This window comes from Chiroxiphia lanceolata, chromosome 1 (assembly GCF_009829145.1).
Source record: "Chiroxiphia lanceolata isolate bChiLan1 chromosome 1, bChiLan1.pri, whole genome shotgun sequence".
NCBI lineage: Eukaryota > Metazoa > Chordata > Aves > Passeriformes > Pipridae > Chiroxiphia > Chiroxiphia lanceolata.
The window spans coordinates 153450031-153474761 of NC_045637.1; the positions used below are offsets into that span (position 1 = coordinate 153450031).

A 24731-nucleotide genomic window follows, 5' to 3' on the forward strand; every position below is an offset into this window, starting at 1 on the left:
TCCTAAGGGATGCAGCAGGATCACTCCTTCCCATACAAAATTTTAGGACAAGGAAGGTGAATGCAGGAATTGTAGCCACGTCAGGCTGATCAAGAAAGCATCCAGTGTAGGGCTATTAATTGGGATTTGTAATTGCAGTAAATAATTGCTTTTCTTGGCTTCTTGTGTGAGTTTTATGAAAAAAAACCCAACAACCAGATATGATGAGATGCTCTTCTTCAGGAGAGAGATGAGGAGTGGATATATCCCATTCTAGAGTGGCGTTCAGTGAGGCTGAGGGTCTCCTGTGCAAGGCTGAGCTGGCTGAGACAGTACCAGGGTGCTCATGGCCCACCAGACCTCCTGGGCTTGTCAGAGCAGTGACACTGAGGTGACAACTTCGGGTAAAGGAGGGTAAAACCCAAGATCTCCCCTGAACTGTGTCTAACAGATCACTGCCTGGGTCGGTGTCTAAGATTAGCTCCTTCTGGCAGCTTCAGCAGATGCAGCTGCTGGGTAAATATAGATCCTTAGTGAATGGGCTATTTTCACTCCTGGAGTATCCAAGTCAGGAGGGCAGTGCAGAGTCACTGGGATTTGCCATGTGAGTCACACACTTGGACACTGGGAGGTGACTCTGTCCTGCTGGGAGCCAAGGACCTGAGCTGAGCCACCCACAGCCACACAGCCCCTGGGCTCAGCACCTCAGGGTGGTGTTAGTTGTGCAAGGACACCCGTGTGGAGGAGGAGAGATTCACTTCACCCCGGAGGAAGCACATCCTGTCATAGCTGTTACGGTGGAAAAACTAAATGTGAAATAATGGAGGTGCCAAGAAACATCTTCCAAAAGTCCAGCAGCAGACCTGTGTTAAAAAGGGCTGGCAGCTAAAGAGGCTTTAGGGATGTGAGGAGGTGCCATCAAGGCACAATACCTACCCTTAATTCCAGCATTTTTGGTCAGGCTCCCAGAAATAAACCCCATATAGCTCCTAACTAAAAACCCACATAAATGGAAATTTGATGGCCACGGGCTCAAGACATTTCACCAGTACAAAGGTGGAGCCAAAATAAAGGTGAGAGTGAATCAAGCTGCAGCCCAACCTCCAATCTGGTGATGCCACTAAGGTGGGTTTTTGTTAAAGTCAGTAATGTCTCATGTCACAATTTTGGGTGGGAGGTGAGGACCTGCAAAGAGATCCCTGTGTCTCTCAGCTCCGATGGCCGGGGTGTCACCTGCAGTACAGCAGAAGAACAGGGATGAGCAGCAGGGGCCAGAGTCGTCCAACATTTATTTTACTACATAAATAAGTGACATTTATCAGGGACTTCACAAATTACTTTGGCAGAGCTGAAAGCTGGCTAGGAACTGATCCTGCTTCATCCACAGGGAAGCCAGAACACACCAGCACCAATACCCACGTTGCAAAGGGGTCCAGATTCTGCCCTCACCAAAGACTGACACATCTCAGACGTAAGGCCACTGAAAGTTACTCTAAAGTGCAAGAGAGCCAGAGCTATTTTGAAGTTATTAACCCACCTTTTCCCCAAGGCACCGTGTTTCACACACTCCCGTGCTGCATCCCAAAGTCTGCTTCTCCAAGGAGACTCCCATGGGCTTTCCCCCCACCCCCAAGTCACTGCCCTTCATCCAGGGTCTTTCTCCTCCTGTGTTTACCTGTGTGCTCACTCAGCCATGCACTCATGGGCTTGGGCTGTGCACACCAAAGGCAGCTGAGAAGAGGGGTGGGTGGCTGGAGATGAGCAGGAGTTGGCTACAGCATCTTCTGTCCCTCAGCCACGGGCAGGAATGTGAGTTCAAACCCTAGTCCATAGCATACAAAAAAAATACAGAAGGGTGATTTGGCTTGAGTCCCAGGACATGTGTCACAGCAGGATGGTTGTGGTGGCCACTCAGTCTCAGAGCCAGCAGTGGAGAGCCCTTAGGGCTTGAGCTGAGCTCTGGGCACCAAGCAGCTGTGGGCCACGAGTCGTGGTTCTTTGGCATCCTTGCTCCCAGTGTGACCTGTAGATGATGCACAATGGCTGTGAAGCAGTTTGACTCCCACATTCATTAACTGTGCCTGGTGTTGCACTAAATCACTTTTTTTGAGACATTTATCAGTGAAGGGACCTGTGTTGTACAGATTGTAACACCCAGCACTGTGTACAGTTGACAGTAGTGGGCAGAGTCACCCTTCCATGTGTCCTTCCTGGTCCTCCTTCCCTTTGCTGTAAAGCCTCTACTATTTATTTACTATCTCTTGGTAGGAGTGGATCCTGCTGAGCCCTTTCACAGCCCTCACTGCACAACCACAGGAGTTGAACCCCGTAGAGTAAATCAGATCATTTCTTGTGGTGAAGGGAACACAGGATGGAGATGTTCTGCACAGAGCAGGCTCAGCACCAGCTAATCCTTTTCTCAGTGTTCTGGCCCACCCTAAAACCTCCAGCCATGGGACTTGGAGGGTCTCCTCTGGGAGACATGAGCTACATGGACATGTGGGAGCGCCGAGTGCTGGTGGACCAAGAGTTGTGGGTGAAATCTCTAGGCCTGCACAATGTCAGAGGGTCAGAAAAACCACGGGATGGCTCTATCTGGCATTAAAAAAATGTCCTGGGAGCTGCCTGGGGAGCCTGTGAAATGCCCACTGTGCCTGATAGAAAATCCTTCCTGCAGCAAGGGGCTGACCGGTGCCTTCCAGGTGACTTCTACAAGGGTGAGCTACAAGTCCGATTGTCAGGAGGGCCTGGAGAGCCCCAGCCAGGGGCTGTCCTGGCAGCAGTGGCAGGAAGGGAGACAAGGCTTTGGGATAAGCCTGCTGATGCCTCCCCTACTCCACCTTTGCCTTGTCACTCTTCTCCTCCTCCTCGATGGCCAGGATGCGCTCGCGCTCTTTGATCAGCTGCACTCCACAGTATGTGATGAACCAGATGGACAAGGTGCTGACAGGGAAACCTAGGAGAGGGAGGGAGACATGGTCATCTTCATGTGGTTCCATGCCTGAAAAGGACAATTCTTCACCAGCATTGATGCCTCTCAGGTGGGCCTGGGAGGTCCCACAAGTTCACGGTGGCCAATGATGTTTTTCATCCCGGATCCAGCCCTGCAGCTCCGCTGAGAGAAGAGAGAAATCCCCAGGAGCAGATTTTAGATGAAGCTGTGCCTGAGCCCACCAAGGCACCAGGGACTGCAGCCAATGTGGGAACATGGCTTTGAGCCCTCTCTTACCCCCAAAACTCCTTCTGCTCCTCAAGTTCAGACATGGTGCTTGACTTTCTCCCCATTCAACCTGCCCATTGCTCAACACTGGGAACTTCTGGAAGCTTTAGGGCCCCACTGATGCTGAGGATCAACCCCAGCCTTGTCCTGTACTTCATGGGGACACAGTGTCCGCCCAGGAAAACACATATTTTTGTCACCCACGTCAGTGACTGAGAACCAGGAGCTCTCCCTCCACTTAGGAAGGGTCTGACGGCATCTGCAATCACAAACCCCGTATCCACAGCAGAGGGGAGATACAGGGCTTGTTCCTGCTAAAACAGGACCTCTGAAATGAATAATGCAACCACCAAAGGCCAGCTGGCTCAGCAGGCAGGCACTCCTGGCACACTGAGTCCAGAGCATGACATTATCCATTCCCTACGCCAGCCCCCTCCCAGGGAAGGCTGGAGGACGTGGGCTCTCAATAGCTATTTATACCCTGGGCAGTTCCAGAAGACTTCAAAATAGTGCCACCATCCACTGATTAGAAATGCACAGGCTGCAGGATGAGGATTTGTACCTGCCACCTTCAGGCTGGTGCAGGAATAGCTGCCAAAGCAAAGGGGATAAGGTAGGACAAGTAAATCCCTTTCTGCCGCAAGGGGAGCTTTTCACGGTCAGGGGCTCAGCCCAGTGGGGTGACTGTGACCTTTACATTGCTCCAAGGAGCCTAAATCAGTGCCAGGCTGTGCCAGGAGCTGTACAAGCACACCTGGAAGGCAGCTTGGACCCCAAAGTGCTCTCATGGGGAGGGTGGGAGCTCAGAAACCACTGCCTGCATTTATTTCATAAGAATTAAGCACACTTAGAGCAGCCACATAACAAGTTGGGCCACTTTGGACCCAAGAGGACTCAAAAGTCACTGTCTCCAGCTCCCCTACAGTCCCCATTAAGACAAGGGTCCCTCAGTGGGGAAGGCTGGGAGCACCTTACCCGTCACAAGGAGTCTCTTGGTCACCAGCAGTGCAAAGTCCAGGCTGCTGAGGGCAGGGATGTTGTAGAGGACAATGGCCCAAAAATTCACTGCCCCGAAAGCCGCCCGGATCCGCCGGGACATGGCCCCTGACAGCTTGGCCTGTGGAGGGGAGAGGGGCAGAACGTGAGGGAAAATGGGGTTGTAAGGAAAGGGAAGGCACTGGTCCAACTCCAGCTGGGATTCCAGAGGGAAGTCAAAAGTTAGAGAAGCCTTCAGTGCCTCTGGCATGAAGAAACGTTAGGACAAGGCAAAACATCTACTTTGCTGCATTAGGGGCCCTGGGCTGGTGTTTCAGGGTCCCATGAGTAGGGACAAGATGTTAGACACAGTTTCATGCTAATTGTAGGATCACAGAATGGTTTGGGCTGGAAGGGACCTTAAGGATCATCTCATTCCAACCCCTGCCATGGGCAGGGACACCTTCCACTAGCCCAGGTTGCTCCAAGCCCCGTCCAGCCTGGCCTTGGACACTTCCAGGGATGGGGCAGCCACAGCTTCTCTGGGTAACCTGTGCCAGGGCCTCCCCACCCTCACAGCCAAGAATTCCTTCCCAATATCCCATCTAACCCTGCCCTCTGGCAGTTCAAAGCCATTCCCCCTTGTCCTTTCACTCCATGTCCTTGTCCCTCTCCAGCTCTCTTGAAGCCCCTTTAGGAATGCAAGGGCTGGGTAAGCCATTCCTAAAAGAAGAAGAATGCTGTGGTATATCAGGATTATTATTATTATTATTATTATTATTATTATTATTATTATTCCTACATGCAAATCAATCCCAGGTCATGGTAAAGATAGTTTCTTAGGAATTAAAAAAAAGAAAAAAAAAAAAACGCTGACAACTAGTGACAGCAGCAGAGTGAAATTGTCACTGGCACATAATCCTCAGGAGCTGCTGCTGAGAGTGGAGCAGGGAAAGGGTTTATATCAGTCTTCAAAGAGCACAGTGAATCCCCAGGCCACTTAGTGCTGAGAATTGTGGTGCCACAGGGAAGGAGATTTCACTGCCTGTGAGAGCCTTAATCTGATTAGAAGTTCAACAAGGAGAGCAAACAGGAGGATTGCTCTCCACAGTTTGTATTCAGAATGGACCTTTATTTAGCCAGTTTAGGATCTCCAGACTTCGGGTTGAGCAAAACAAATAAGGAACATAATTGCTTCCAGGATGGGGTTTCCTAAGTTTTTCTTTCAATGTGTCCCTGAGACACCTTGGTCTCAAACAAACAGAGACAGGCTTTGAACTGTTTGGAAAATAATTTTTTTCTAGTACTTAAACACTTGTTTTCATCAGAAATTAGATCAAAACTGCTCAGAATGCCAAGATGTTTTTCAGAACAAGAAGAACAAATTATTTCCATGTGGAAATATAAAACCATTTCCCCACAGAATCACAGAATCTGGATATTCCCCATAGAATATTCCCCATGTGTCCATGGGGAAATATTTAAGCTTTTCCCCATGGACAGACATCAGATTTTGTGCCCAGCTGTGGTACTTTGATACCTCATTGGAGCTGCATTCCTGCTTCTCTTGGACTTCTGTTTTCCCCCTGAAAGGTCCACCCCAACCTAAATTTCCCGGGAAGCATCACAGGGGCAGGTGGGAGTTTGCTCTGGGTGGGTGAAAGAGAACATAAAATGAAGGGATACAGAGCACCAGGGCTGTGCCTCCCTTGCACAGCCCAGCAGCTGATCACAAGGATGCTCCAGGGACATCACAATCCCTGGAAAGTGTTCAAAGAACATGTGGATGTGGCACTTGAGGACAGGTGGTGAACGTGGTGGTGCTGGGCTGATGGTTGGATTTGAGGATCTCAGAGGTCTTTTCAAACCTTAATGATTCTGTGACCTCAAAGGCCACAGGAAAGAGCTTGAGGAGGCCAGGACATGGAGCTCCATGGCACCATCAGGGATTCTGCTCTTTAATCCCAGCTCAAAACAGGCCTGACTCATATAAACAAGTTTGAGTTCCCTAAATTCATGATGCTTTCCAGCACCAGAGTTCGGTCCCAGACCCACTGGCCTTCCCCCAGGCCCTTGCAGCCCCAGTCCCTCACCTCCAGTTTGGCAAAGGGCCCCAGCTGGAAGAACTTCTGCACCCAGAGCTCGAAGTTGAGGCCGAAGCAGTTGACGACGGACCAGATGTAAACGACCTCGCAGGGCCCCAGCCACAGGGTGGTGACAGCAAAGGTGGTGACACTGGCCAGGAGCTCCTTTGGGATGCTGTCATGGTTCCCTCCAATGTGATCGTACACGTACCTGGTGGCCAAGGAAAGGGGTTGGTGCTCCCTGTAGTCAGGGAGACCCCTCTGGAATCCCTTATCCCATGCCCACCCACCACAGGCTCCTCACAGGCAGGTCAATCCAGAGCATCCAGTGGGAAAGGGAGGATGTTCTGCCTGAGACATTCCGGGATTTTGCCTCATCCCAGCTGCTTGTGACTCGTGTTCCTCACAGACTTATAGATCATGGAGGACAAAATTCCCTCCTTTCCCCCGCTGGCAGGTAAAGGGTTGATAAAACTTTGGGAACTCTCAGACTTGTTGGTGCTCAGGATTTAATTGCAGAGCAGCCACTGCCTTCACAACAGGTTTGCTGGTGTGCACTCGTGGCTTAAGGGAGATGTAGGTAGAGCAGGATATGGAAGACCTGGGCTCAATTCCATTTTCTCCTGGCAGAATATGAACCTGACTCTTCCCCCCTCGAGGGAACTCTAAAACCCACCAGACTTAAAGGGATTTCTGGGACACGACTCTCTTATTCCCAGCTTTGGAAGAAGGGGCTGTTGCTTTGTGGCAAGTAATTCAGCAGGTCTGGGGCTAAACAGACCAAATAGTGGGATTCACCCAGAAGTGGGGACAGTACAGCTTTGGGATGAACAGCATTTGATGCTCCACTGGTACGTGATGAAAGAGAAGACCCCAAACCAGGCTAGAGGTGGTCGATCAGACACTTACTTGCACAGCCAGTCATTAATCCCTCTGTCAAAATGCCTAAAATGCAGATGATAAACACGTGTTAAAACACACAGTGAAGATGACAAAAAACTTGTTAAAACACTCAGTCCTCTGGCAAAGTACACCTTGGACCTTTCTCTCAGAAGTGCTCCATGCTCCTGCCTTGAACAGGCCCCACTATTGATGTGGTTTAACTTCTCTCCTTATTCCTGCCCAAGGATATTTCCCTGGGCTGTGCCAGGCCCTGACTTGGAGGTTCAGTAGGGACTGTTTGCTGCAGGTGGTCTCCAGCTCACAGCCCATCTCCCCAGAAGGACAGCCCAGATGTTCTCCCCTCCATGCACGTTCTGTTCAGCTCAGAAACACTGTCCCTCTCCCTCGAGGCACGCGGGGTACTCACGTTTCTGCAAAGATGTAGAGCATGGTGATGCACTTTGGGGGCTGGGGTGGGTCCAGGTGGTCCAGTCTGGCGATGGTGTTGATGACCCCAAACATGACAGCAGCTTTCACCCAGTCATACACCAAATTGGAGTAGGCCAGGCCAGCTGGAGCAAAAACGAGAGTCAAACTGTTGAAGAGCAACATGAGAAGTGTCACCCTCAGGGCTTCTTGGGGACATCATGTCCCATGGGAGCAGGAAGTCTGCTGCAACAAACATAACATCAAGAGGACAGTCTAATGCTGTCTTTGACCAGTAAAACTTTTAAAACTAAGCTTTTTAGGAAGCTTGAACCAAAGGACAGTCTCTTCTTTCTCAGGGTATTTGGGAGCAAATTCTTAATTGGTCTTGGTGGTCTAAGAAATTTATTCTGTCACAACATTGTTCCTTCCATCTGAGGCTTGTTAACTCATGATGAAGTCACCACAGTGATTTCATCAGCTCTGACCTCTGAGGTTTTATTGGCACCTCCATCAAAATGCCCCCTGTGGCCACAGAAGTAACACTGGTGCTACAGCAGAGCCAGGGCCAGAACCTCTGCCTTGGAGAGGTGTCTGACACTGGGAGACAAACCCTGCAGGATCAGGCACTAAAGACTGCAAATTCCTGTGCAAGCAGAAAGTAAAATGTCCCCATCCTGGTGGGATTCAGCTCTCAGCTTAAGGGCCATGCAGTGCCTTGATGCTCCCACCATGGACCAGCCAGAAGGGAGCAGCACAGTCAGAAAAGCTCAGCTCCCTCTGGAGTAACACATCCAAGATCAGTCCACCCAGGTCTCTTAGGACACCCTAAATCCATGCCAGTGCCATTCCAGCTGCGTTAGGATTTTATCCTGCCCTCCAGCTGCCACTCTGGAGAGACATGGGGCTCCTCCAGCCCCTGCTTGTCCTCTGCCGTGTGGGTGGTGCCTCAAACGCTGCCCTCAGACACGTATTTGACCGGCTGAAATCCTCATTCCAGCTTCCAGCTGAATTCCAGCCCTGCTGCCACCAATCACCCTGGGAGTTTGGCTTTTGGAGGTCCCTAGTCCAGCTCTGCTGAGAGAACAGCCAACTTCAAATGAAGATTAGGCTGCTCTGGACATTGTCCATTTAAGGATTGAATATGAGTGTTTTGGGATAATCTGTAACACCTCTGGGCCCCTATTCCAGTGTTTGACCACTCTATGAACAACATTCCCTACATGCAATCAGGCTTTGCCTTGCTGCATGTTCTTTGCCGTGCCCTGGTGACTTTTTGGAGGTGCTGAGCTCCCTTCCAGCCCAGAAAAAGGCAACGAGAATGTCTTGGTGCTCAGCTTCTTGAAATCCCAAACTAAACGCTTCGCACTGAGAGGGTCAGACCAACACCACCAGCTCTGCAGGGCTGCCCTACCCCAGCTCTGTGCTGGAAGAAGGGGGGTTTTCATTCAGACCTGTCCAACACAGGCCTTGCCAAAGGCTCTCAGTGGGGGTGGGTGCAGGTCTGGGTCACTCACCACTGCCTTGGAGCTGAGTACAGGGGTGAACGTGCCCGGGCACGGCCACTCACCCAGGGACCAGTCCGAGAGGCGGGTCACGAACTTCAGGTCGGAAGGGAGGGTGAGGATGTAGAAGAAGTGGAAGAAGATGTCCACGGCTACGATGGCCCCCACGTGCAGGAGGGCGTTGACTCGGATGCTCTTCATCTCGTCGTCTTTGCGCCTCAGCTCCCGCGTGCTCACCTGCCAGGATGGAGAAACCAGGATGGGGATGAGCCGAGGGATGGGATGGGCAGCGTGTTCCTCCATCCAGAGAGACATTTGAGGTCCAAAGGGGGACTCACCACTCTCCTTTGAAATCACACACGGACTTCATGGCCCAAATTTCCACCGATTAAGGCAGACCCGAGGACTAGCTCAGGTGGGCACGTCCACAAGGAGCAGGACACATCCCACCCACAGCATGCCTCCTGTTCCCATCACTGGGGAGTCCAGCAGAGCAGGCACAGGGTGACACACAGCAGGGGCAGCTCTGGCTGTACCAGTCTAGGTGGGGTGAAATCCATACCCGCCAGGGAACTCCCAGGGTTTTATGTTCTTTCTGCAGGGACGTGCTCAGAAAAATCAACTTCATGTTTAAGGACAGCCCCTTGCACAAGTCACTAAGAGGGAGCAAAGTGTCCGTACCCATCACATCCAAAGGACAGATTCCAGGCACGGAATCCCACCTGACAGCTCCACCAGGGCCAGATACATCATTTTGGCCAGGGTCATTTGGGAGGAGGAGTATGAGTGATGATCTCTGGATGTCCTGCTGTAAATGAGAAGGCGAGCTGCTCGAGGGGCCATGCTGAATCGGTGGGACCTGATTGATGGGGATTTCACCTCTGCTGTGCCTTCTACAAACAGAGGCTGGGCTTTGCCTCCAGGAGCTGTCATATCTCTGGTCCTTGTAATATAAACATCATCAGAGGGAGCTTTCAGGATTACACCGGGCAGAGCGATGTCCTTGCTTCCCCGCGCCGCCGTAAAATTGCTGCTGTATCCAAAATCCTCTTACATTTATTACTTTCCCTTTATTCCCTGCGAGAGGTGGGAGCTCTCCCTGCATAATCCACAGGCTGCCGCACCAGCCCTGTTGTCAAATCCAGAGGATTCCTGGGAATTAAAGCCTTTGCCAGATTTTTTCCCTGTCTCTTATAAGCCAGGTGCTTTAAGGATACAAAGAGGTCCCTGGACCCTGGGCTGGAGGAGGAGCTGAGGGAGGACAGGCTGTGGCATGGGGATGGTGTGGGAGGGCACAGAGTCCTCCTTCCATAGAATCATAGAACCATTTAGGTTGGAAAAATCCATTAAGACCATTGAGTCCAACCATTACCCCAGCACTGCCAAGGCCACCACTAAACCGTGTCCCCAGGTGCCACATCTACATGTCTTCTAAATCCCTCCAGGAATGGCGACTCCACCACTTCCCTGGGCAGCTTGTTCCAATGATGGACAACTATTTCCTTGAAGAAATTTTCCCAAATCTCCCAGTCTAAACCACCCTCGGTGCAAACTGAGGTTGCTTCCTCTCATCCTCATGTCTGTGTGTGGTGACATCACTTGGCCACCATCTCCCTGGGATCAGGGCTGTGTCCCCCACACTCCCAACCCTACAGAAGGGCATTTGTTCCCCTGATCTTGGTGAGGAAGATGCTTCTCATCTCAAATTGGGTTGGCCAAGCCCTGGTACAGATTAATTTCCACCTCACGTGGGGGTGCAAGAGCTCCACTGGGATGTAGGGCCAGTCAGAACCAAAGGGACAGATCCGTTCCCTAACTGGGCCACACACCCCACCCTGGGGAAGGGTTCTGTCTGCCTCCTGCCCTAATGGCTGTTGGGCAGTTAAGAACTCACCTCTGCAATCAGCTGCAGCTCCAGCAGTGCAGGGGGGATGTAGCCAGGAGGTGGCAGTGGTGACCAGGCCAGCACAGGACCCCTGGTTGGGGTGTGGGAAAGGGGTTGGGGACTTAATCCTTGGTGCCTTTGGGGTGATCATTCTAAGCAGAAGAGGGGAGAATTGCCCATTAAGTGGCTTTAGACATCCCAGTTTGGGGCTGTGCAAAGGAACAGGAATTAAAACTCCCCCTACATCGAGTCTGGTAGGAATGGTGGGAGTTCAGGTGCTGGAGACATGAGGAGTTTAATGTTCTAAGTTACAGGTACCTGGCTGCATCCCTCAAGGGGACACCAGAGCTGACCTCATGATCTGCGGGGTCAAATGCTCTAAAAATCCTTTTAATAGATCCTGTAGCATCTGAGAGCTTTTGTTCCTTTCAACAGGCACCACAATGTTGTTAATTTCCTGCATGAACAAACCAGCAAGGAGCAGGACTCGGATCAAGGCTCATCCTGGAGGAAACAAGCCCAGGGCAGACCCTTTTTTGGGCGACCAGTACCAGCCCCAAGTTGGAGAGAAGGTGCTGGGCTGGTGGGTCTTTGTTCCCCTCCTCACCACGGGGCTCTGGCTGCTCTCCCCTGCCCTGGGCTGGTTTTTCTTCCAAGTTCACAAATGTTTTTCCAAAATGCTTTTGCACCCAGATGTCGATTTGGGTCCAAAAATTTGGTGTAACTGTTCTTCTTCAAAAGGAACCAGAGGGGTGGTGGGAGTCCTTCTCAGCAAGGGGTCCCTCCCTTGGCCAGCAGCACTGGTTTGCTTTGATGACAAAGAGGATGTTGAGATGGGAAGAAGAGAGGAGGGAGAGAGAAATCACTGCTGGTGTCCTTGATCCCTGCCTGTGGAACAACTCCAGGTGTTGGTTGGTTCCAGCCCAGGCTTCTGCTGATGTTTCCCAGTGCTCTCTGGAGTCTGCTCCTCCAAAAGCTCCCTTGTTTTTTTTGTGGTACAGGCAAGGTTTGGGGCATCAGGATATTTCATGGAGCACAGAGGAAGTCCCTGATTGTTGAAACACGACCTTCCACCCAACCTTAGGTATTTCTAGAGAAATAAGTCCATATTTGACCCTCACTGTGGCCTCCTGGCACTGCTCAGTGGGGCAGCAGGAAGGAGTTGGGGTGGCAACACAAGGACACTGGGGCACCAAGCAGGTGAGGGAGGACATGGGCTGAGCCCTCCCTTTCAATGCAGCAAGGTCCTCCCTTGTGAAATGGCCAAAAACCCCAAAGAAAGGTTAAAACCCCATCAGTTTATGCCCCTCTCCACAGAAATCACAGCATTATGCACAGCCCAGACTATGGCCACAGGCTCTAGGCGACCACAAGAAGTTCTACAACCATTTTCACCTTCACTGTGAAAGTGAAGGCCAGAGTTGGTTTTTTTGTGGGCATTAAACCCAAGCAAATAAATGTAGGAAGCCTCAGGAGCACTCACCTGGGCATGGAACCGGTCAAAGGTCATGACAGGCCCAAAGAAGAAGAATGGGAGGTAGAAGTTGTACTTGAGGAGGTCGAAGATGGAGTAGATGCCCTCTTTCCTCTCAGAGCTCTCGAGGGCGAAGCTCATGCAGCGCATGATGGTGAAGGTGCTCCCTCCGTAGAAAAGGACATCTTGGAGATCAAAAGCTCCCGTTACAAACCCGCTCTGGATGAGAAACCAAGAGTTACCACCAGGAACGTGGTGTCACTCCTGTGCTCCTCTGCTCTGGGGGGGGACATCACTCCTGGGGCAGCACAGAATCACAGAATGGTTTGGGTTGGAAGGGACCTTAAGGATCATCTCATTCCAACCCCCTGCCATGGGCAGGTACACCTTCCACTAGCCCAGGTTGCTCCAAGCCCTGTCCAACCTGGCCTTGAGCCCTTCCAGGGATGAGGCAGCCACAGCTTCTCTGGGCAACCTGCTCTAGAGCCTTACTACCTACACAATGACAAATTTCTTCCTAACATCTCATCTAACCCTGACCTCTTTTAGTTTAGTGTTCATTTCAGGCAAAATCTCTAATTATGCTCTGACACCAATTGTCCCTGTAGTGAATGAGCCGGAAAGAGAAAACTGGGGCTTGGTTTCCCAGCTGGCTCCTGCATCCCAGAATAGTCAGGAATTGTTGGATCCTCTTGTCCATGTGGTCACCAAGCAGCTGTTGGTCACACAGGCTTTGGTCTGGGGTGGGTCCCTGTCACAGGGACATAACCTCCCCACCCAGCACAACGCTGATGGAGGGGGACTGAGTAGCTTGATAAAGTCCTTCCTGGGCCTCACTCTCCACCCACCAGTGAGACAAAATCTTAACTGGGCTGCGACCTAAGAGATGGGCACTGTGGGATCAAGCATCCTGAACCCATCCCAGCCCTGTGTTACAGGTGGGGAAACTGAGGCACGGGGAAGGAATGTCCTGCCTGGCTGACAAACTGTTGCCTGGGCAGCAAGAAGGACTCAGGCATCCCGAGCTCTGGATCATGAAGCCACCAAAAGACGACACAGACCCCGTGGGATTATTCCCAAGCTCAGCAGCACAACAGTCCCCTCCCTCTCAAACACTGTTGGAGCTCTGACTCCGGGAGAAATGCCAGAGTCTGGGGGTGTCCCAGGAGCCCTCTTTGGAGATAAATCCAAGGCTATGGACACAAGAGGTCTGGAAATGAGGCAGACACAGGGCCAGGCCAGCACCCACCTGCCACGAGCCAAATGGCTCCACCTTGAAGGAGGCGAGACAGCAGAGCCCGGCCACATAGCAGAGCCACTTCTGCTTGGCCAGTGTCACGGAGTAGAGGACAAGGCAGTGGGAGAGGATGATCATCAGGTAGACCAGCCCCATGCTGCCCAGCACAGCCAGGGCCCCGTAGATCATGTACATCACAGCCCGGTGCTGCGGGAGAGAGCCGTGACCAGGGTCAGCCCGGGGAAAGCACCAACCCCAAGGCCCCCAAGCCTCCTCCACAGTTCCCAGCTCACCCTGGCGCTTTCCCAGCCATCCTCCCAAACCCCTGGCTCACCTGTGGCACCGTCATGGAGCAGATCTTGCCGAAGAGGACGTGTCCCGAGAGCGCGAAGATGATGATGTTCCTGAACGAGGTGAACCACATCACCCACTCGAAATCAGCCACGTCCTGTGGGAGCAGCACCAGGCAACTCACACCCCTGACCCAGCCACACCACTATCACGGCCCTCTCTTCCCATTTTCCACCCACTGGCTCCCAAGCACTTCAGCTCGGACACAAAACCCCGGGAGAGACGCGCAGAGGTTGATCGTCCGGGCACGCACAAAGCAGAGCATCCCCAGCCCTGCAGGGCTAGTATTTTCCTGGCTACTTTAGGGACAAAAATACAAGTCACGTGGACTTTGCAAAAGTGTGTCAGCAGCATCAAAACCAGCTCTGCTTCTCCAGTGTCCAGCACTGACCATGTTGTCTAGAAAAGGCCAAGTCCTTCCCCTGCTCACCATCTTCCTGCCGAAGTAGTGCCAGCCTGGCTTTATTGCATCCCGAAAGGCCTTTCTGTTCATGCTGTCTGCAAAAAAAAAACACCCCAGAGTTACGGGGAGAGAAACAGCTCTGGGAAATTGGGTCTGGGTTCAAGCAAGGCAGGGAGGCTTCATCGTGGTGATGAGGAGCCATCAGGGCTCAAACAGCCCCTCCCAAATTGCCATGGACAACCATCAGCAACCACAGATGTTCCTGCAGGAACTTCCAGCAAAATCTTTTTGCCAGGGCACATCCCCTGGCTGATCCCATGAAACTTTCAGGTTCAAACAAAAAATTTGGGAGGCATCCCTGTGTAGGCAGGGTGGTTGCCTGTTTGTTTGAGCACTGACTGGAGAGCTGTGACATCCCACAGCCCCTTGCCCTGAGCTGTGGAAGGGGGCACAAGGAGCCAACCAAGCAAAAAATCCCTTTGGAAACGATTTACAAGCTGTTTTCCTGCAAGAATTAAAACCAGGGATCTGCTGCTTGATACTGAGAGCTGGAAAAGCAGGCACCTTACATCCATCCCCCCTCCCAGGGATGTGGTGGGAAGTGTTACCTCTGGATGCTTCGAAGATCCCGCTGCCACTGTAAACCACGGCACAGGTGACCACGAGGGCATAAAACCCCAGCTCGTAGCGTGGGAGCATCGTTTTAACCCCCATGGTGGCAGTTTATCCCTCCGGCCTCCACACGGGATCCACACCTGGGAAAAGGGAGACAGGAGAGGGAAGAAAACCAGGGGTGAGAGCTCACCAGCCCTCCTACCCCTCAAACATCCTGAATTCCTGCTGCTCCTCCACGGGTCTGCTTTGGGGGCTTCCTGGAAGGCTGGGAGCTGAGGGGAAGGAGAAGGGGGTCACACCTGGGGTGTGAACTCAGGTGCAAAGAGAGAAGTTGCTGCAAACCCCACCCAGGAGCCAGGATTTGGGGGTGGCTCAGCCAGGTGTTCCTGATGAGGGGCTCTTCCCATTCTTCCCGACTTTCAGAGTTGCTCCGGGATGCCAGCTGCCCAAGATGGGTCTCCTCCAATGTGCACCCCCCTAATTCCTAATTGCATCCTTGGAGGGGCTCCAGGAGAGAGCACGGAGACAGCAGTGGTGGAGAGGATGTGATGGGATACCCCAACTCCTCTTCCCTGAGCTGCTGCTCACCTTCTGCCGAGGTTTTGCTCAACCTCCAGCTCTTGGGGGCTCCAAAAGCCCCGCGGTCCCAAATTCCTCCCAGCCAGGAGCCTTAGGACGCCGCAGACACATCTGAGCCTCCCGGCGGCATCTGCAGCGCTCGGGGGGTGCAGACACCCAGCCCCGCAATTAGCCCCGGGCTAATTACTCCCGCCAAGGCTAATTAACCCCGGCGCGACGTGCCGTGCCGCTCCGCAGCCTCCCGACCGCCTGTCCGGCAGCTGCCAAAACACGGTTCAGGGCTGGAGCAGCAGGGATGCGGGATGTGGGATGCGGGGGGAGAGGAACCATCCCCGTGTGTGGGAGTCCCCTGAGAGCAGCGAAGGGATTACGGAGTAAAAAGCGACCGGGTCACTCTCTGCTTTGGCACCCGCATCTCAAAGCTTCTGCGCGATTATTAAAGTAATTAAATACAAAATTCAAAATAAAATTAAAAAAAAATGTTATCTTAGTTTTGAATGTTTGTTTTTATTCGGTCACTGAGGTTTCTAAAGGCGGGCGGGGGGGTCCTGAGCAGCGATGCGGGGTGAGCCGATCTCCCTCCCAGCGTGAAGCAAACGCGTTTCCCGGGGGAATTGGGGCTCAACACGGAGGGAAACTGGGGCTCACCCTGGGGGGAATTGGGGCTCAGCCTGGGGGGGAATTCAGGGGTCACCCCGCGGCCGCTCCCGGTGCGGGGCCGCTGCGGGCGAGCGCTGCGGTTCCCCTGCGGCGGGAGGGCACGCACGGAGGTGCCTTTAAAACGCTTTTTTTCCCTTCTTTCCACGCTTTCCAAAGCTTTGGGTTTTTTTTAGAGGGGGAGAAAGGCCACCCCGCAAAGGAGCCGGCGGGAAGTGGCGAACGACCCTATGGGGGGGGCTGGCGGGGGGACCCCTCGGACAAGTTTAACTCCTGATCTCTCCCAGGATGCCGAGTCAGGTGCACGGGGGGGTCCCCAGTGGTCCGAGAGGCCGCGGGGCACCATCATCATCACCATCATCATCCCCTCGCTCCCCTCCGCCTCCCCCGCACCCCGACCGGGCGCTAGGAACAGCCAGAGGTGACAAAGAGCCCTGGAAGTGCGGGGACAGCGTGTCCCCACCCCCAGCGTGGCTCCCCCCAGCCCCGCATCGCTCCCCGCTACTGACCTTGAGCCCCGGGGCCGCGGGGGGAGGCGGGCGAGGGTCGGGGATCCAGCGTCCAGCACCGCGACAGGGGGGGCAGGAGGGGGGAAAAGGGGAACGGGGAGAACTACAGAGGGGTTTGGGGGCCGCTGACTTGCCCTACAGCATCCCTCAGCCCGGCTTGGGGGGGGGGCGGGTGTATTTTTGGGCTGCCGTCCCCCCACCTTGCCCCTGGAGGAAGTTTGGCTGGGAGTGGAGCGGAGCGGGCGGGAGGTATTTTTATTTTAGAGCAGCACTGCAGAGGGGGGTGGCTCGGGAGCTGTCTGTCACGGCAGCTGCTGGAGAGGACCTGTGCTGGCTGCCAAAGCTCACCCCGAGCCAGGGGACACGGCCCGGGGCCGGCCCTGGGAGCCCCGGGGCAAGGCAGCCCCCAGGCAGGGACCCTCTCCTTCCCAGGGGGGTTTTGGGTCCCCACTTTAAGGCCCTGTAAGGGTGAGAGTAGACGCCCATCACCCTGGGGGAAAGGGGAGGCAGGTAATCAGTGTCCAGACAAGAGGAAACAACCTCAAGAGGGTCCAGGGGAGGTCTTTTCCAACCTCAAGGACTCCATGATCTCTACAAACCACCTTCGGGGTCTCCTTCTCAGCTTCCAGCATCCCCAGCAGAGGAAGGGAATACCAGGGGTACTAGGAAGGGGCTGGGTTGGGTTGTGGCCTCTGTTATTTCAGGATGGGCAAACACATCTCAGCCAAGAGCAAGTCAACACAGCATCAGCTCCATCCCCCGGCCCTGGGGCCAAATCTTCCTTCCAAATCCCTGTGAGATCTGGGGAGAGCTCACACCGGGGCCAACATCCCTGATCATCTCCTGAGCTGCCTTTAGGGTCAGGGGAGAGAAACAAGGCAGAGAACCCCCGGATTTTATAAATACCTCCCCAGGTTGTCTGGTTTGAGGTGAGATGATGCATTCCGGGCTCCGGAGGGGAGGTCTCCAGGACGGGCAGCCCTCGGGTCAGCCCAGCTTTGCTGTAGCTCTGTCTGCCAAAAAAAAAAGGCTCTTTAGCGTCATTTTTGACCTGGTGAGCGCAGAGAGAGGCTCTCCTTGGCCACGGCTGTATGGCCAACACTTTCAGCACCTAATGAGCCGCTTAAATTTGCTGTAGTCGGGGCGGGATTGGGCCCCTCAGATGCCCCGGAGCCCCAGCCTGTATCCTGCATCCTGCTGCTGCAGCTCCAGCCCTGCCCGGGGACTTGGCTCCCGACCTTGGCATAATTGACTGCGTGCTTAGAGGCGAAGTAATTAAAAGATCGGTGCAGATAAGCACAGGGACACAATTCCTCACGCTCCCTCTGCCTGTGGCAGGCAGGGAAGGGTTTATGGCCACATCCAGGAGCCTCAGCAGGAGGGAAAAAGTCGTGCCTGTGGATGCAGAGGGACATCGGCTCCCTGCGGTGTGGGGAGGACACGAGGAAAGGGGCGCCGGGGACTGACAGATCCATGTCACCCCTCTGGCTCCCAAACGCGTTCACCCCTCATCCCAATCCATGAAAAAGAGGAAAACACTCCCCAAATCCTTTTTTTTCGGAGTGTTCGCTCTGCCGGGGGCACAACGAGCCCGTTGTGTGGCCGCGGAGACGGAGGCGGGGGGATCTCGGACTCGTGGATGTGAGGGATTCCAGGACGGCTCCCGGGTCACAGCCCCATCGTGCTGCTGTCGCTGGGCATCCACGGATTTTCAGGCCAATGAAAAATTTTCATCTTTTTCTTTTTTTCTTTTTTTTTCAAACCCAAGTAACTTGTGATCTTGCTCGATCCAAAATGCAACACCGGTGAAGGGCTGGGCAGGGCTTGTTTTATCAGGCTTTGGGAACTGCAGTGTTAAAAAATCATTCAGCTTTAATTTATACATATTTAAAAAAAAAAAACTAACCAAACCCCCTCTTGATTTCTAATATAATGATTTATTTTTAATGTAACCAGCCTGTCTCCCTCAGCACAGGTGTCTCCCTCTGTGTTTTACTGCCTCAGTGTTTACGGCTTTGAGATGCTTTAAATGGTATTTTTTCAAACATTGGGTGGGTTGCTGGAAGTTGTGGCACAGGACCTGAGGCTAAGCCACTCTTTAGTGTCTGAGAAAGTGAGTGGGAAGGTGGTAAAGGGGGTTCAAGGAAAAGTGCTTGGCTCTGTCCCAGTGAGGCATGGCATGAGCTGGAGATGTTAATGGGGACACCAAACAAACCCTCTGGCTGCTGGAACAGATCTTTGGATGGGAAGGAGAGAGGGTTTTAATCATAAAATGCTAGAATGGTTTGGGTTGGAAGGAGTATTAAAGTTCCTGTAGCTCCAATCCCTCCTGCCATGGGCAGGGACACCTTCCACTGGCCTTGAACACTTCCAGGGATGGGGCAGCCACAGCTTCTCTGGGCAACTTGTGCCAGGGCCTCCCCACCCTCACAGGGAAGAATTTCTTCCTAATATCTCACCTAATCCTGCCTTCTTTCAGTTTAAAGCCATTTTGTCCCATCACTCTACATCCTTGTCAAAAATCTCTCTCCTGCTCTCTCAATCAAACATGGATTGTTCTCTACTGCCTTAGGTTGTTCCATGGGGTTCCTCACACAAATATGTCACTGGGAACGTGTCAATCCCACCAGGACCTCAGCAGGCACCTTCCTGCCAGCAGGATGGCTCAGGAGAAAGGAATGTGTCCCCCCCCACCCATCCAAGGTCCCTCTCAGGACCCTTCCCAGCACCCCCAGAATGGCTCTGCCCGTCCCTCATGGCCCCACATCAACTCCATCAGTGGTCCCAGGACCTTCTACCACCCCAGGGAAGGACTCTAAAGGAGGCTCCCACCACCTCCTCCCACCCAGCATCAGGTCAAACCTGACTGCCTTTAGCTCCTCTCCTCACAATCCCCTCCCATTCCCAAAAAAACATCCCACTTAGGTCAATGCCAGGCTGGAGTGATCCCCCCATCCCTTGCTGCCACAGTGCATCCCACAGACCACTCTTCTCCCTGACAAATGAGCTGCTCTGAGCCCAGGGCTGTGGATGGTTTGGGAGCTGTAAGTGGACACTCCAGGGGCTTAGGTGGCATTTGTGGAGTGAGGCCACCCTGTCCCATGGGAGCAGCCTGGGAGCTGGGCTGGGAGGGGAGAGGATGGAGGAAGAAACCCAATACCCCTCTTGGCTCAGCCGTGGCTTAATTTAGAGCACAGAGGCTCTGCTCTTTTTCCATTTAAAGCTGAACCTCATTCCTTTTGTCCTGCATGGGATGAGAGCCCTGTGGCTTGCAGGGCAGTAGCAGCTGCTTGCTGGGACTGTGGAGGAGCTGGCAAAGTATTTTCCAGCTCTGTTCCCCTTTGCCACCAGCTTCCTCCCCATTTCACCCACGTGAGGGACTGAAATCTGTCTCCTCCTCACACCTCTGTCCTGCTCTGGAGCCTTAGGAATGAGCCATCCACAATTCAGGGCTCTAAACTGGAGCTGTTACAGTGGGATCAGTTTTGTCCCACCAGCTGATCCTCTGCCTCTTGTCCAGATGGATCCCAGGGCAGGGAGAGCTCTCCTGTGTCAATACATCTATATTTAACCACCCTGATGCAACTTAATTCACGTTACATTCACTTTGGAGAGCTCTTCACAGATAAAACACCTGGCACAGGCCCAGAGGAAAACGATGACAATTCATCAAAGATCATTTATTCCCAGGGGTTCAGCTGTTCTTTAAAATGGGATGCATCCATCAGGCACTTCATAGCTGATTTATGGGAATGCTCTGCCCAGCTCTAGGGCAGGATAAAACTTCCTAGTGCTTGGAGGACTCATATTTGGAGTTAAAAGGTGGCCAGATCCTAACAAGGACTGTCCACAGACAAATATTTGCAGCAAAATTAAGCTTAACTGTATCCACCAGTCCGTGCCAGGGGTGTCACCTCGAGCCTGTCACCACCTTCAGCTACAGTGAGAGACTGAAAAAACTCAGAGCTTATCAAAAAGCTGCCTGTGACACAACTTTTCACTGGATGAAGGTTGTCCCAGTGAGGAAAAGCTGGGGACTCACACTGCTTTTATCCAAGAGAGGGTTAACAATGGCTGGCTGAGAACTGAAGCCAGAGAAATCCAAATGAGAATGGAAGCACAGGATTTTAACGGGAGGAAAAAAACCACTCAAACTTCCAAGGAAATCAAGGGGTTGTGGGGGGTTTCATATCAAGTCCAGCTACATCCCTAAAAGAACTGTAGCTCAAAGAGCACATCCAATGTACCAGAGGGATCCCACAATTGAGGATCAGCACCAGGGGGTTTTCCAGGCAGGGAAAAGAATATTTTCATTGATTTTGTTCTCTGAGTGATGGGTTGGGATACATGGGGCTGCTGCTGCTTCCAAAGTCTGCCAGGGTTTCTTATACTCAGCAACAAAATGACATGTGCTGCAAAGAAAATTGGTCTCATACCTTGAAGGCTGTGAACCAGTTGCTGCAAGAGTCAGCACAGGGAGAATTCAAAGGCAGGCCACTCTGTGGAAGTGCAGAGGGAATTTATTTCAAAATGAAGGTGAAAACTGAGAAGCCCTGGACAAGCTGGGCTGTGTTCAGACCTCCCCACTATGTGATGGGAGATAGATTGCACATTTCCATGAGAAACAGCTACTTACAGGTACAGGCTCTCTAAATAAACTGGTTTATAGTGGTTTAATTCCTTCTCAAGGTTCTCTGTGTGTGTGTGTGCACAGAAAAAAAAAAAAAGGGAAAATGGTTCTGTGCAACCCCAAACAAGCATATGTTTAAAGAAATGAGTGTTGTAGCTCTTGAAAAAAAGGTCTGCAGCGTGTGCTGGCGAGCCATATGTGTTCTGTAGCATCCCAGTTCCTTCCCTGTGCTCCATGGGCTGATTCAGAGCTGTTGTACTGGAGATTTGGTTTGATTTCCACTGCTTCACCGGGACAGGAGACAAGGAAGGAAGGCAGATTGCTCTGTTCCACTGCTGGGAAACTATTATGGATTCACACTCCTGTGTAAGCGAAATCAGAATCTCCAGCTGCCTGGATTTAGCACAGCACAGTCTCCACAGCCCTGCCCTGGCTCAGGCAGCTTTTCAAGGGGATCTGCCCACTCCTGCAGGTCCTTAAAATATCTGCCAGAGGTGGGATGATTTCTTCCCCTCCACATAATCATCAGGATGGAGCTGAACAGGAACAAAGCACAGTTCAGTTGGATGAAACTGTGTCTATCTCTCTCTCTCTCAACCCAGGATTTATTCCTCAAGTTGTCCAGGGACAATCACAGGTTGTAAGATGCTCTGATGCAACTGGCAGGGTGAGGAAGGAAAACGTGGCAATGAAGTGTTTTGGTCCTGCTTTTTGCAAGAGAGGCACCTGACAGCTTTGCTGAGCTATAGGGCAGTGCTGGTGTAGGAGGGCAGGGCTGGGAAGTAGAGAGAGTAACTGCCAGGAGCTGAGTTTATCCTCAGCTCCGTGACTTCCTCCGTCAGGGACTCCATGAACTGTCTGAAAAGAGACATCTTTGAATCTAAGCAGGAAAAAAAGGCAGGGACAACAAACCTGGAGTGACTCCTGCTCTGCACTTTTTCACTCTGCACAAGGGGAGTCAGGATGAGATCCCTGTGCTGGGGAAGGGAGCACAGGGAGTGGGAGTTTTTCTCCAGGAAAATCCACTTTGCCCTGGTGGCGTTGTCTGGGGTTTAAAGCCTCACAAACTTCAGGCTCAGGGAAAGAGGCTGACAAAGCAAAGCAGAAAAAGAAGAGCTTTCAAGACTTTCAGCTCAGAAACAAAAGCAGCACTATACAAAAATGACTGGCTCTCCGTTTGCCTGGAATCCCCAAGGCTGCTCTCCCTGGCAGGATGCATGTTAATGCCTTATTAGCTTGCACTCCGTGTTCTCACTGTGCTGCAGGAGAGAAGGACAGAGCTGGAAGGGCTGGCAGCACCTCCAGAAGTCCCAGCACTGCTGCAGTGAGGACCTGCCTGTGTTTTGTGGCATTTCTTCCCAGAGAGAACAAGATCTGCCTGATGGATGAGTGCAGAGACACAGAAATAGGGAATTCATAACGTGGATGGTGAATTTGTTGAGGAACGGGCTGAGTTTAAGGTAGGTCTGACTCATTGCAGGGGTGATCTGCACAGTGTAGCTTTTCAGTGGAAACTCCACTGAGTTTCAGAAACCTCTTCAAGCAAAGAAACAGGCTGGAATGGTGAGTGGAGCCACCCCAAAATTCACTTGCAGACATTCACAGGCCAGGCTAACCCTGTCCCTCAGCACTGAAGTGCTGCAGAAAGCCTGAGACAGACAGGCATCAGTGTGCTGATAAAAACAAAACTCAGTTTGTTCCAAGGAAGGGGGCTGGCCTAACTTTTGTACAGCAAATTCCTTCCTGAGCTGATAAAGGCACATTGAGTATTGAGCCCTCTCAGGGAACACTGCGTTGAAACCAGAGAGGTTTTGCCCAAAATCCCACTGAGGAATTGCAGCTTTCTAAGTGCACCAACTCCAGCCTGTGCAGCCCTGCTTGCCAACTCACAGACAGAATCTGCTGACACATGAAACCTCTACTTTTTGTATTTCATCTCTGTTTCTCATCCTCTCCTGTAAATGCTGAAGATCTGAGGCTGCAAAACTACACTGCCACTGCTCCAATTCCCGGGCATGATGCCTGGGCTCTCTCCCTGCTCTGCAGCCCAAAGAACTCGGGATATCTCCCTTAACTCTTCTCCTGTTTCTGCTGCTCAATGGCCTGTAAAAAGATTTGCTTCACTTGCTCCATTGTTTCTTGATACAGTTTAAAATCTTCCTCTTTCTTTCTCACAGTTGATTCCAAAGCAGCCTGCAGAGCTTTGTTGTCATCCAGCTGGGTCACAAACCTAGGAGGAAACAAAGGGAAAACTTTCCTGTGAGCTGTGGAGCTCCAAAGCAAATCAAAACAGCTCTTCTGTTTTGGGGAAGAGACTCTTCAACAGGAGATCTCTGGTGATTTTGTGACAGGCGTGAGAAAGAGCAGAGTTAACACTTGTTCCCTCCCATTCTGAGGTGGGAAAGGGTAAACACGGCTTGGAGAGAGGGAAAACTCACCTCAGGCTCTGCTCCTCTCCCTGTGATTCCAGGGGCAGCTGGGACAGGGGGAATGCAGGGACCTCCTTCCTGTCACTCACATTTAAGGGGAGTCTTGAGTGACCCACAGACTGGACTGTAGAATTAATCACAAAATAGAGCTTTAGTAAAACAAGCAATTGTTTTTAACGAGTAAATCTCAAGAAACAGTGAATAAATACTAAGGAATTCATTAAATTCTATGTATATCCATGATAATACTGTAAATATATAGGACAGACTTTTATTTTAGTCTCCTTTCAGCAAAATAAAAACATGATGAATTTGCATTTCAGGGCTAAATGCAGTAATACAGGTGCCTACATATGTAGAGAGGAGAACAACTAATCCATAATGTTAAAGTGAGAGGGAAATAATTAATCCATAATATTTAAGTGACCAAAACAATAAGTGACAAGGAACAGCTGAAAAGGATTATTTTGATGTTAACCTTGTAATTGTGTTTCAGATGCTGACAACTGTTGCTTCCTGAGTGTCTGTGACAACGTTTGCACATGGCTCATTTTGAAAGAGCTTTTGTAAAGCACTTTGACCCTCAGCATAAACACAAGTTAAATGTACTTCAGTGTGTGCTTCAAACTAAGGTTCTAAATTTATTTAGGATTGTCCACCCCAAAGATGGGGTGGACAAACGACCCTCCTGTCATTTCAAGGGGACACAGAAACTTTTTTCAGGGTTATAGAGAAAATATAATTCAAAAAATATGATTCAAAATTTACTACTGGGACTGGAGAAGCCAAAACACTGTGATTCTACTGTGCATTGCAACTGCTGTTTTGTGCTTGTGTTGCTGTTTTGGTGCACTGCTGTATCACTTTTCCAAATTCATATCCCTCAGAACA

The 24731-nt window shown here is 51.8% G+C and overlaps 2 protein-coding genes across 3 annotated transcripts in view; both read right to left on the reverse strand.

Moving 5' to 3' along the window:
• Positions 1-1250: 1250 nt before the first annotated feature.
• Positions 1251-23966, reverse strand: HHATL (hedgehog acyltransferase like). Of its 2 annotated transcripts, XM_032680547.1 has the most exons (12): positions 23961-23966; positions 18195-18199; positions 14449-14516; positions 14002-14115; positions 13680-13874; positions 12440-12649; positions 9137-9308; positions 7568-7712; positions 7168-7203; positions 6268-6469; positions 4175-4316; positions 1251-2935 (listed from the first exon to the last, which is right to left on the reverse strand). In XM_032680547.1, the coding sequence occupies exons 3-12, from the start codon at positions 14509-14511 to the stop codon at positions 2811-2813; spliced, it is 1404 nt and encodes a 467-aa protein (XP_032536438.1). In that variant the 5' UTR covers positions 14512-14516; positions 18195-18199; positions 23961-23966; the 3' UTR covers positions 1251-2810. The 2 variants fall into 2 exon arrangements, with proteins under 2 accessions (XP_032536438.1, XP_032536430.1); XM_032680539.1 differs by lacking the exons at positions 18195-18199; positions 23961-23966 and adding an exon at positions 15030-15163.
• The window catches only part of CCDC13 (coiled-coil domain containing 13), a 29205-nt gene continuing 25757 nt past the window's right edge, over positions 21284-24731 (reverse strand). The window contains exons 15-16 of the mRNA XM_032680558.1: positions 23850-23959; positions 21284-23641 (exon numbers count right to left, since the gene is read on the reverse strand). Of these exons, the coding sequence (XP_032536449.1) occupies positions 23482-23641; positions 23850-23959 (270 nt within the window). The 3' untranslated portion in view covers positions 21284-23481. The remainder of the gene's footprint in view (positions 23642-23849; positions 23960-24731) is intronic.

Bases quoted from the DNA above. Each gene is read 5' to 3' on its own strand.
- HHATL (XM_032680539.1), bottom strand. From the start codon at position 15,135: ATGGGGGTTAAAACGATGCTCCCACGCTACGAGCTGGGGTTTTATGCC. The intron at 14,116-14,448 runs GTGAGCAGGGGA...CTGCTCCCACAG, and splicing joins ACTACTTCGGCAGGAAGATG to GACGTGGCTGATTTCGAGTG. The intron at 2,936-4,174 runs GTAAGGTGCTCC...TCCCTCTCCTAG, and splicing joins CAAGAGACTCCTTGTGACGG to GTTTCCCTGTCAGCACCTTG.